This window comes from Phalangium opilio, unplaced genomic scaffold (assembly GCF_054372755.1).
Source record: "Phalangium opilio isolate 3A_F unplaced genomic scaffold, DU_Popi_V2 ptg000014l_1, whole genome shotgun sequence".
Lineage (NCBI taxonomy): Eukaryota > Metazoa > Arthropoda > Arachnida > Opiliones > Phalangiidae > Phalangium > Phalangium opilio.
Window position 1 is genome coordinate 1,473,880 of NW_028324149.1, and position 13,167 is coordinate 1,487,046.

At 36.7% G+C, this 13,167-nt stretch overlaps 1 protein-coding gene across 1 annotated transcript in view; it reads right to left on the bottom strand.

The window, feature by feature from the left end:
* Positions 1 to 2,790: 2,790 nt before the first annotated feature.
* LOC149705008 (uncharacterized) overlaps positions 2,791 to 13,167 on the bottom strand; it is a 39,021-nt gene continuing 28,644 nt past the window's right edge. Inside the window, exons 2-7 of the mRNA XM_089865163.1 lie at positions 12,591 to 12,732; positions 12,292 to 12,515; positions 9,709 to 9,844; positions 8,392 to 8,525; positions 7,941 to 8,301; positions 2,791 to 4,448 (exon numbers count right to left, since the gene is read on the bottom strand). Coding sequence (XP_089721289.1) covers positions 4,315 to 4,448; positions 7,941 to 8,301; positions 8,392 to 8,525; positions 9,709 to 9,844; positions 12,292 to 12,515; positions 12,591 to 12,675 — 1,074 coding nt within the window. The 5' untranslated portion in view covers positions 12,676 to 12,732 and the 3' untranslated portion in view covers positions 2,791 to 4,314. The remainder of the gene's footprint in view (positions 4,449 to 7,940; positions 8,302 to 8,391; positions 8,526 to 9,708; positions 9,845 to 12,291; positions 12,516 to 12,590; positions 12,733 to 13,167) is intronic.

Here is a 13,167-nt window from a genome sequence, read left to right on the forward strand (position 1 = left end):
ATTATAAATTCTTCGGGGGAAAAATTTCATGACTCAAAATTTATTTCCCATTGATTTGAAGCCACTGTACTTTCTTAAAGGAACACCCTGTACTATGTTTCCTCGCATGAAACCAATCAACTTTCCGAACCCCCAATTCGAAAATTAAGCTTTTTCTTTTCGTGCATGAGTTTTGGGACGTAATTAATTCATCTTACCATTAGGAAAATATATGGATAGCTTTAACTGTAAAGCAAATTTACTCTGATGAATGTGTGTGTGTGTCCCGGTTATATTTGAAGGTTTACTGAATTGGTTTCAAAGCTCTGAATAATATCGAAAAGCTAAATCAACTTCGGTACGCGGTTACAGTAGCCCTTGAATTCCATACAGCCGCCGACTTCATTCGTGCGTTATCACGATCACGTTATGTGTTTTTTTTTACTTCTCCCCTTTTCTCTTGAACTACAACATTCCTTGTCTATAAATTCTCATTAAGAAAGGTCGGGATTTAATCGTTTATTCGCAGTCAAGTGAAACCGGTCCGGGATATTTTGCCCCATGCATTTTTTACGTCTGCCATAATATGGAACTGCACCCAGGCGTGGTTAGAATCCATTTCACTTAACTTTCTCCTTCTCTCTTTTCTCTCTCTCTCTCACTCTCTTTCTCTCTTTTCTCTCTCTCTCTCTCTCTCTCTCTCTCTCTCTCTCTCTCAGAATGGGTCCCCATTTTCTCTGGCCCTTATTTTTCAAATAATGTGATTTACTAACCAGGTAAAGCCCTTATCCATAGTGCCCTATGATTGAATGATGCGGGGGACAAAATTTACTATCCATATTTTATCACTGAATTAATGAAAGGTTTTGGAAATTTTTGCCAGCCCGTAAGGGTATATAGTTTGAGCTAATTTTACCTCTAGAAAATTTGGGTATATACATATGCCCACCCCCTTCTCCCCTCCGTATCTGCATTAAGGATTCATAAATTCTTACTGTGAGTAAATATTGTAACGCCTTTCCTAAGGACTAATGTAGAAGGGAATTTTTCTGCGTTCCTTAGTTAAACTCTCGGTTAAACTGAATCGCGGGCCACATGATTTTTCAGATTTTAAAAATAGAAAATATGTTTTCACTTATTTTTCAATTAGGTATAATAACAAATTGCGTTTGTTTCTATTTACTTCTGAGGTGCGCTTATAAATGTTGTCTATTTATATTTGGCGACCTTTAACCTCAAATAACTCAGAAATATTTTAGAAATTGGGTTAACTTTGTCAAGACACGCGGCTCACAATGTAGGCTACATGATTTTTCAGATTTTGAAAATAGAAAATATGTTTTCACTTATTTTTCAATTAGGTATAGGCCTAATAAGAAATTTCGTTTGCTTATAGTTAGTTCCGAGATATTTATTATTTATATTTGGTGACCTTTAACCTCAAATAACTCAGAAATAATTAGAAATATTTTAGAAATTGGGCTAGCTTCGATAAGGCACCGATTTTGCCTATTTAATGATAATAATAAAAACAGTATTTATAAAAATCAGTTGCTACAATTAAAGTTTTTCTTCGTTGTTAATTCTGGGCCGAATTGGTTGTTTTTGGACTCAATTTGTAACTAATATTACGTTCTATACGACTTTCTTACTAAATTAACCGTGAAAATTTTTATCTTCATACGCATTTTTAATTCATTCACCGAACTTACTTCAACTTATAAATATCTTATATTCGGTTATTAAACCTTTAGCCTTTTTCCCGACGAAGTAATTAATTACTTAATCTTAGGCTTGTAAATCTATTCAGTCGGAATAAAAGTTATACGGAAACCCTTAATCAATAAAGAGCAAAGGCTATTTGGTGGACTAATACACGAATACGCGTTCACCGTCAGAAATAAAGTTAGTATCAACGAAAAGTCAAAGTTTCTAAAATGCTATCTCGGAAATTCTTTTCAATGTTTAATGAGAAGGTCCGCGCAATGTGTGTGCACGAAGCCCAGTTTGGTAGATATCAATAATATGACCCTATGCACGATAAGACCAGGGTTGCCACGGGTCAGGGAAAACCTGGAAAAGTCAGGGAATTCAAAAATGGGCCGAAAGGTCAGGGAATTGTATTGAAAGAGTAATGAACGTTTCTCCTCATCTTCTTTTAACACAGAAAACTCTAGAGCAATCCTTAAAAATGCTGTCTAGAATTGTTTTTACAAAGTAATTGCCTTTACAAAAATTCTCTTAGACTGTTATTTGTGGTTAAAATGTTTCTTATTCATTTTGGTGCAACAAATTCATTGGAAAACTTAATGTAGATCGAGTTTATTTAATTATAAGCACTTAAAACGTGCTGTAAACATTCACACACACTTTCGGCCTAAAAAGGTCAGGGAATTTGGTACTGAAAATTCCGTGGCAACCCTGAAAGAGGTGAAACTCAGATTTTTATTATGTTTCTCGTATCTATGAGAAATCGAGGAGCTATAATATTATATTTAATGGCCGGCACACGTTCCTCGCGTGTTTGGTATGGATCGAGTTCGAAACCTAGAAACCGACAGGGTAATATTTTTTATAACCCGTCCCCAATTTTTTTTTATAGTCAAGATTAAGGAAATACCTTCGTGGGCCAACCCTTGAAAAGGTTCGTGACTGTACCCATTTCTAGACTCGAATAACCTTAGCCTTAAGGTTTATCCCCAACAGTATTTTGATAATTAACAAAAGAAACCCTTATAGAACTTCCCCAAAATATTATTCATTCATTTTCGAATCAAATTGTTTAGAAGTAACTAAAATATATACAGTCGTGTCACGTGGTTAGGACGGGATAATAAATATTAAAACCAATATTTAAATCAACATTTTTTTATTAACAAACCAATAATTTCTTCTATATCATTAAAAACAATCGGTTAATTTTTTTTTAAAGCATTTGTTTTTCGAGGTATATAATTTATTTACCGATAAAATGCTCTATATAATATATTACAACATTTTTTATGTTTCAACCTAGAGATATCATTCTTTAATTTTATTTCACGCAACTTCTTCCCTTAATAATAATAATTTTAATTAGAAAATTTAAATTTAATTTAAATTAAAAAGGGTGAAATATTTTTATTTTTATTTTGTTTTCTTAAAATTTCCCCCGTTGAAAAAAGGCCTATATATTTAAAAATCTGTGAATATTAATCTGGAATTAATTATAGAATACACGTTTTTTTAATTAAGTTTAGTTTAATTTCTGGGCTACTATACAATTAATTTTATTATTATTTTTATATTATTATTATTATTATTATTTTATTTTTTATACAAAGGCAACTTACTATTTTTTTTTCAAACTGCGTACGTGATTTCAACGTGGTTGGTTGTTGTTTTTTCTTCTTGTTTTTTTATTAATTTATTAGTAATTATGTCTCACTATTTAATATTTTTAATTTCATTCCGTCGAAACTCCCGGTTATTTTTAATGTTGTGAGGTGCGTAATCCCGTTTTTTAGTTAGTTAATTATAGTGCTTGTTTATTTATTTTTCCTTCATCTGTAAACATTTTGGGATATTTATTTCACAGACCTTTTTTTTTTGTTTCAATGGGCCACTTCTTTATTATACCCATGTTATATTAATTTTTTTATACAAAATCAAAGATGGATGGGGAAAGCTATAATTAACCAGAACCCTCAATTAAAATGCCCCATAGTGTTGGGAGAAAACGTATTTGTTTATATTTAATATTCTATTTTATTGTAATGAAAATTTCGTATCGATCACAGAATCAGCCATAGGACCCTATAATATATTTTAAATTCAAAATAAGATAAAAACCCAATTAAAACTTAAGATTATTTATTTTATAAATAGTTTATATAAAGAAAAATCTGGCTACATTTTTCACAAACCCCGGGATTTTCTGGTGATATATTTAGGTATTTTTCCTATTTTTTTTTTTTACAACATTAACGTGTCTTCTTTACTCCCGTTTAAATACGTGATATTTCTTGTAAGTTCGCGAAAGTTGTCTTTCCTTGTGAAATAACACGATCCAATTCCACAAGAAAGAACATAGTTTCTCATGTTTCGCGCCATAAAATAGAGATGGGGAAAAGAATGTTTCGGGTCATTTTCAGTTGTGGTTTGGTTTTATTTTTGTTTATATTTGAGACATATTGTTCTTTTGTTTCGATGCAGCACGCGGCTAGCTCGTGATTTTTTCTTTATTTATAGTTTTTATCAGTATTTATTGAGTTTATTGTTTAAGGGGGTTTTCTTTCCCGCGATGTTTTTCGCGGTGTCTTTTTTTTGTTGCTGTTTTTGTCTGTTTTTTTTTTATCAAAGCCAAAAACGTAGGTAACCCGTGGATCCTTGAAAAAATGCCACAGTTAGAAAAAACGCGGTTTTAAGACTAGGACGTTTACGGTTCAAGGAATCTCTCCAAGATGAACTACTCCACCAGCTTTCAACTCCTAAAAAATATATGAATTATATTATTTAAATTTATGTTGGGTCAAAGGTTATAACTTATTTTAATTTTTATAACAATGTCTTGAATTCAATAGATTGCGGCGGAAAAATTTCTGGTTGTTTTTTTTTAAGGTATGGACTTAGGAATGTTTACTTCGTTTCGTTTACACCTTTCGGTATATTAAAAGGAAAGGTATATATATATATATGTATATATATATTTTCTTTAGTTAGAAATAGCGTATAAAATTATGAATATCTAAAATGTTAAAGAAAACTTCACGACACCATATCAAACTAGGAAAACATATTTCAATTTCTCTCTTTCTCTCTCTCTCTCTCTTTGGTAAATACGGGCTTGTATTTTTAAGTAAATATACAACACCTGAACTGGATACAGAGCGAGATATTTTTGGGTAGAGAATTAGTGAGTGGAAACCTGGGTCAGAGATTAGGTACTCCTCTTTTTTTTTGGTGAAGCTTAAACCGCTGCTAACTGATAGCGAGATTGAAAAACATTGACGAGGCTCTTTAAGCCCTAATGAGCTCTTAAGACTGTTTCTTATATAAGAAAAACGCTGCCTCTTTTTCCAAAGCAGCGTTAATCTACCCTTTTCGTCTTCCAATTTCTCCTTCTTTTTTCCCTTTTCACGCCTGATCCGCGGTGCAGACCCTCAAAGCTCCGTCCGCCTCTTTTTGCTTACCAAAGAAATCTGTTTACTCTTGACTCCGCTAGGGGGTTCAGATTCAAGGGAAAACCCTTAGATTATATAGCCTATAAACCTACCTACCCTTATTTGTCTTGGGGGTACATTTTTCATTTGATCTATGAAATCTTTCAGAAGTTTCAGCCAATCAAATAAGGGATAAAGGTTCAGAAACATTTGCTCAAAATGTCACAGTGGTTTGTGATTGGTTGAAACTAGCTTTGGTGGTAAAATTTGGAAAAATAGAGTAAAAATAGACATATTTTTATTGGTTTTATAGCTTAAAGAATATTTTTAGTCATGTTTGATTAACTTTTTAACCAAAGATATTAAATTGGGACTTTGAAAAGAAGCATCCCACCAGGCTAAAAATTCCCCATGTTAATCCTACGGCCCCTGTAGAAATGTTTAACTAGCAATACAGCAATGCTAGCGGAAAAGCTACCCAACAGGAGAAAAAAATTAATTTGGCCTAGATTCTTCTTGGAGACCGTTTAAAAAATATAAACGCTCGCGTACAAGAAGTAAAGGTATAAAAACATTTAACGGTCCGGGTTCTCTCAGGCATAAAGCCGCTATCGTTTCTAGGCCTGGCGCGAGAGTGTGTCTAAGGCGTGAACCTCAATTGGAAATGTGTTTCTTTTTTTTTTTGGGCGCAAGGTACAGTTTGTAAGGCGAAGGCCAGTCGACCAGTAAACGTTTTTGGATGCTTTCCAAGTATAGCTTTTATACTCCATTTTAGTTGGTTAAGGAAATTTGCCAACTTAATAATAGACAACTATATTATTAACGCGGGGAAACCGGCCGCCACAACATTTTTCGGACACTAAACGAAACAGACTAAACTTTCGATCATAAGTCTATGATTTTGATAAGTCTAAGTGAAATAACGCGATATCTTGCTATGTTTGGAAAGGAGAGCTCATGGTTTTGTAATTTTTTTATTCACGCAATTGACGCTCTCTGTCGGTTTCATTGCCACCCAATTTTTAATCCTTCAAATTGTCGGATACCCAGTCGTCGTCACTGCCATAAAAAAGTTACGGCTATTTTTATATTCTTGGAATTTTAAATGTTCCCCCTCTCGGAGTCTGCTAGAGTCTGGGATGTTCGTAGTAACTCGAATGTCTCGCGGTTGGTCCGGGCTAGAAAACGACCCGCACGACACGTAATAAGAACTATTTCTCCATTTGTGGCCCCGCACCGCTCGACCATCGATCGCCTTTTCCTTACTGCTTCTTAGAGAGTCTTATATAGGGTCCTCCCTCTTCCTTGGACAAGCTTATTTTTATCCTAAACCCCTTCTTTATTCTCCAAGAGTTCTTTCCCCTCTCCCCCTTTTTTTTTGCGCGAGCCAGGGATCTAGGATACACTCTTTCATAGACGCTTAACCATGGAATATAGTAGTTGCAAAGTTGGTATAGTATGGTTGAGATTGTTATTCATTTGTAGTTTTTCAATTAATTGATAAGTAGTTTCAGAAGTGAGATGAGACTAGAAGTACTGAGCTAACCAAATTCTTCACTCGGCGAAAGTGAATATTCTTGATAACACACGAACGGTTGGCCCTCTAGTAGCGGTTTCTGAATTTTCCCTCCAAAACGTGAGACGCTCGCGGTGGTAGACGGCCGAACTAGATTCAAGGAGCCGCGTCCGTGTTCGGCCGCTTTAGGTTGAGGGGAAGGGGGTAGGAAATGTTTTTGGAACTCGACCAATTTTTTCTCTGTAGTGTAGGCGCGTGGGAAGCGGCATAAAATCCTCAAATTTGTTCACTAGTGCCAGGATCTACTACCAATGCTAGAGCCCTTAACTTCTAGTCTCATCTCACTTCTGGAAGTTCTGGTAGTTTAATAAGGGACCCATAAACTCCGTTAAAGGGTCCCACCATCTTACAAATACTTAGTTTTAAATGAAATTAGATAATTTATTATTCTTGTTGAATACTTTTAAGTGTGTTTGTTAATTTTATTGTTTTCATAGGGAAATTTTCAATTACACCCCACTTGTAGTTGTAAGCCATTTTCTATAATTCTACCATATATTTTAGCGCATAAATGTAATATTTTTCGCGCCTTAACCATCTTATTAACCGCTAAACATTGCTTAGACGTATAGTATAGTGTATATATAACCGGGGAACTTTTCCCGCGCAATCTGCCCAATTCCTGGGAGTTTGGGGAAAAAGCTCGCGCTCTCGCCTAAGACTTTCAGCTTCTACTTTAATCTGGGTGCACTTTTCTTTTTCCCGCCTTTACTCGGTAGTTTTTTTCCTTCTCTCCCGCCATTTCTACCTACGGAACGGAGCGGGCACTTTCTGGAAAACAAGGTCCAATTTCTTTAATGCGTTTGTTGCAAGGAGAGCTATTGGTAAAGAATTCCCGGGCTGTAGCTCACACACACACAGACTCGGGTAAATAATAAATGGTAAAATGGAGGGGGGCTCTTATAGACTGCGCCTCTATTTATTCGATGTATGGGAGCTAGGAGCTTCTACGTACACTATTCTCTTAATGAATGAACGGATTAGGGCTTTTGTACGCTTCTCTATACAGAGAGACAAACCATAGAAGACTTCTCATTTTACTCATTGTTTAAAGGGCCTCCTCCAAATAGGATACGGTTTCCATGGTTTTCTGAAAAGCGAGGCTCAAATTCCCTATGGAGTATGGATAGACACTAGCTTGGGGTTTAGCCTCAACACAAAAGATCTTACACACGTGACTAAGGGCAAAGGTCACGGATGATTTTAGAGTTAAATTATTTATTAGAGAGTAATTAAGTACTGACCTTTTTGGTTGGATTTCCAGCGATCGTTTTTCGTCCGACTTCTCGTCCAACTTGTGCCCCTGACGTTAACCTCGTCGTCGTCTCCTTTATGATGTAATTGGAATGCGGGATTTGTAGTTGGTGTTGGGGTTGGGTAGGTGAGTAGGGAGGTAGCGCCGGACGTTTGAGCTCGCAGACCCCCTAAGGCCAGTTCCTCGTTGGTCATCGTATATACTCTCGATATAGTGGCCACGCATCGAAAACGCACGTTGCCTTGTTCGAAGTTATCTTGACTCACCAAGAAACGGAGACCCAATGTGGTACTTTCCAAACCGTCCGGCGTCGTAACTGGAGGATATTCGATTTCGTAATCCGATCGAACCTATTTTGCGTTATAGATAATTGTAACTTGGTGTTATTTTATTTTTATAATAGTATTGACTTCTTTTTTTGAACGTAATTGTGTACGTACCGGTTCATCGTTGATAAACCATTTCAATACGGCACTGGGTTTCGAACGAGCCGAAGTACAATTCAAATGTACGGAATCGCCCAGTTTGTAGTGAGGTTGACTTCCGCTGATAGTCGGTCCGTGTGAAGGAAGAACTGTAGTAAATTTGAAAAAGAAAGAAAAAAAATGCGAAAAGCGAAATAAATAGTCTGCTGCTATTGAACGCTTTCGAGCGAAAAGTGAGTGAGAAAGAGAGAGAGAGAGGGAAAGATGAAAAATATACATCGAAACGAAAAAAAAAGTGAAATATTGTTATCCATAAATTTTACGGATATATAGGCAACCTTTCTAAAGGGTTACAGAAAAACTGGGAAACTTTCAACTATACCATATACCCTGGTTCAATTTGGATTAAACTAAAAATATACTGTCTGATATCATAAGTTCATAAGATATGTTACCACCATAAGTTTGTCACTTGTTACAAACTGGAGCTTGTCATGAAGTGAATGAGGTCATAGATTCGAGGTAAAGCGACGCCTGGTTTTGGGGCTGTCAAAGGCTTAGTAATGCAGACTAAATAGGGGAAGATGGAAGTCCTGCAAAATTAACCACCGAGTGTAGTCTGCAATTCTCGCTTGTCGTTCTCGAACTATAGCTCGACCTGTAAGTCTCTAGGATTACGAAGTATAGGTAGCGTCAAACTTATGGAACATATCTTATAAACTTATGTTGATATTAAGCCTTGGTTAAGTGACTTAATTTACAGGATTATTCTAGCAAACTGGATATAATTATAGAATTTTTGATCATCCATAGCAAGAAACTCAAATTAGTTACCGATTATACATTTTATTTATTTTTTGCCTATTCATTTACTATAGAAATCAGAAAATGAAATTAACATCGATTAGCTGTTAAATCATTAATTCCGTGTATGAACAAAGCGCGGAGATGTGTTATTTATATATTCCTTAAGGTCCGCCTCAATTTAGTTACCGATTATACATTTTATTTATTTTTTGCCTATTCATTTACTATAGAAATCAGAAAATGAAATTAACATCGATTAGCTGTTAAATCATTAATTCCGTGTATGAACAAAGCGCGGAGATGTGTTATTTATATATTCCTTAAGGTCCGCCTGATTACCTCGTCTGACTCTAATTAGTTAACTTTTAATCAGGTTTTTTTCTTCTTCTATATACGCCAACGTTTTATTAATGAAACTTGGTGAGCGTTAATTAGATATCCGGTGCAGATGTAAAACAGATTAATATACGTTTTAACGGGAGTTTATATTTAAACATTTGAGTTTATAAGAGGTTCACAACCTACCAAATACCTGCAATTCCTTCTCTGCTTCCTGCGTATCGAATAGAGGAGCTTCGCCACTCACTTCGCAGCGATACGTTCCCGACGAATGGAGGTCCAAATTTGTCAGAAACACGGTGAATTGGCTGGATTTTGAGAGCTGAAATATGATATATTACTTTTATGGTGCGGTCAATTTTACTTTCACGATGACCTCCGCGAATTTAAAGCAACATTTCTACAGCGTAGCGCACATAAGAAAAACCAGAAATTCATAACCCCCTTCCTGCATGGCATGGAAAAACCCAGATTTTTCCGTATATCTGTTATTATAACCTCATTTAGCTTGTAAAACTTGGTTAAACGTGTTTAGTAACTAAGGAGGGTATGAAGCCCGCGTTCGCCATTCAAAACAGCCACTGTAGCTTTCCAAATCGTCATTTCTACCATTCAAAATTGACACATTAGGTGTGCCAAATTGTCAACTATACTGTTCAATTTTGCATCTTTAAGAAGAAATCCTACCACACACAGTGTTGTTCAACAATGAGCATGATAGTGCTCAACCTAGCACACTATTTTGGTGTTCAATTTTGGTACCTGTATTTACTGTTCAAAATTGAACGCAAAAGTGTGCTCCCAGTGTGTTGAGACTTTGCACAATTATTTGTTCAGGTTTGCACAATTATTTGTTCAGGTTGGAACAAATATTTCTTAGAGTGAATTGGTCAGTTTCTGTTGCGCTTTACCTTATACCGTTTCAATTGATTTGTAATAAACCGTAAAATCACGAGGTAGAAAATTAAATTTGAAAGCAATATTATAATTAGGAATGGAATTGAATTTAGACTCCCGTTGAATTTAAAGGCAGAACACCAATGAAAGAGCGCGGAAAACCCAAAGTCGATCCGCGAGGCTTAAAAATGATATCTCCTTAGTACTGAATTAATTTTTGATCGTAGAAAGAGGACTGTAAGGTGTTACACTCTACAGAAATCGATAAATGCATCTTAGGCCGCCAGTTCTTTTTCGCGTGCGAATGGTAAAAGGGTAGCAAACCGGTCCCCGTTTCCTTTTCTAGCAGCTTCCTTAATTTGATCTCTAATCATATTCGACTTCTTTCTTCTCCTTTCGCGGTCTGAGACTCCACCACGCGTCTTTTCTATGTACCAAGACCGTACCATGGTGACTTCTCAGGGAGAGGGGGGAGATACAGAGCCCCCTAGTTTTTGTCCGTTCGTTTCTACTCCCCGGAAATGAAAGAATTAATGAAAACGGCGCGGCGTGTGCGCCCAAGTTCCTTCTGGAAGATGAAAAGTCCTTTCAGTCAGACACACCACGCTGGGGAGACGCTGCAGAATTGAAAAGGAAAAAAAGGAGAATTCCGACCCTGTATGCCGCCCATGAGAGCGCAATTTGGCGGGAAAGAATGTATATATATGGAAGCAAACGCTCGGGAAAGTTGCTATATACGTAATCTTATTGTATGCAGCTTTGCGGGCCTTTTGATTCCCGCTCTCTAGAGCCTGTACTAGAGTGACGTTAGCTATAGGTGATGCGGCCATTACGTGCGGATAAACAGGAAAGACAAGTTGTCCATATTACCTAATTTGAAATATTATCGGGAAAACAATATTGCATGCACTTTGAAAATAAATGAAAAAGAACAAACTCCAATCTAAGAGCTATAGAGGACAAAAAAAAAGGGTTTCTTTTTTTTTTCTTTACACGGATGTTATCTCCTTTTGTAGTAAAAACAAAACCAAGATTTCAATGGGTTGGAAAGAAAAACCTTTAAGATATCGCGGGCTGAAGAAATGGAAGTTATTGGTTCAAAAAAACAAAGTTTAAAGATCAGAAACGCTCTCTGGTTCTATCGGGAACAGATTTCGCAGTTTTGCAGCGATGGTCAGTTAAGACTTATAGCTCGACCATAGCGAAAGAACAATAAATTGGGGGGTAACAAGAGGTAAGAGTTCGCCGAGTTAACTCGCCCGATTAGAGAAGCAGATGTTCTTTATTTACAAAATGGCTCTAGTCGCCCGCGCTATTCTTCTTGATAGGAGCTTAGAACAGATAGCCGCCCATAACCTACGGCCTTCAAAGGGGTCAAAGTTCACCACCCGCTGTTACCCGGCAGAGGCCATCAGAATTTGACGGATCCAACCACCCATCGGTCAATCTAGATTCCATTAATTTTTTTTCTTAAAGTTCAGAGAATAATTTATACCATAAGTTTATAGAATATGTTCCTTCCATAAGTATGACAATACCTATACTAGAGACTTACAGCTCGAGCTAGTTCGAGAACGACAAGCGAGAATTGCAAACTACACTCGGTGGTTAATTTTGCAGGACTTTCATCTGGTCCTATTTAGTCCTTACTAAGCCTTTGACCGCGCCTCACCAGGCGTACATCGCTTTACCCTGAATCTATGACCTACGTACTTTACTTCATGACGAGCTCCAGTTTGTAACCAGTGACAAACTTATGGTGATAACATATCTTACGAACTTATGTTTATACCTATGTTTGAACGTTCTCGGGTTTAGTACTGGTGCGGGAAGATTCTTGACAAAGGGTTCATTATCATATAAGTTACTTACGTCAATATGAATTCCCGGGACGGGCAAATACTGCGCCGGTGGTTTGTCATTAGGGACATAGCGATAGAATTCCACGTTATCTTTATACCATTTGACGGAATATAGCTTTTCATCTTGAAGGTCGTATAGGCAAGACAGTTCTACCGATTCCCCTATAAAGGATGGCGATGGTACATCCACCGATTGTAAACGAATCCCCCAAGCCGTATCCATCACTGTTGAAACTACGACACCGTAACGTTAAAAAGCCAAAATGAATGAATGAATTAATTAAGGTTTTAGAAGATTATACAGCTTACTTTGTAGACAAATTATTATTAGCGCGAGCTCGGATATCGACGTCAATTGTGGCAGTGATGACGTCAGAGGAGCCAACCGCTCCATGAGCCGGAGTCCACGCGGGACGCCGTCTTCCGTTCCTCGGAACGCCTCCTTCGCTCTCTATACAAAAGAAATATCGCCAAAATTAGTAAATGCAACATTATGATGACGAGCAGCGTTGTCTACAAACAAATTCCAACTGCGAAATATCGGTATATTTGCCTAGCTTTTAAAGTCGCGTGTTTATTTGGTCTCAGATTTAAGTCTTCGAGGCTCTATAGAATTGTACACTCAAACATGAGATGAACTGTACGGGCTTCGCTGTATAATAATATAATTGGCCTAACGTCTTACCCGCGCTTCCACTTTGAAAAAAAATATACCAATAATCTCTTTTTCGCCAGCAAACACAGTGTTCATATAAACCTGGAAAACAGGGAAAACCTGGAAAAATCAGGGAAATAAATTTTCGACAAAAACCTCAGGGAAGTAAAATTCAGGGAAATCAGGGAAATTTGCGTCAAACAGAGGCCGAATAATTAAGCAAAATGTTCA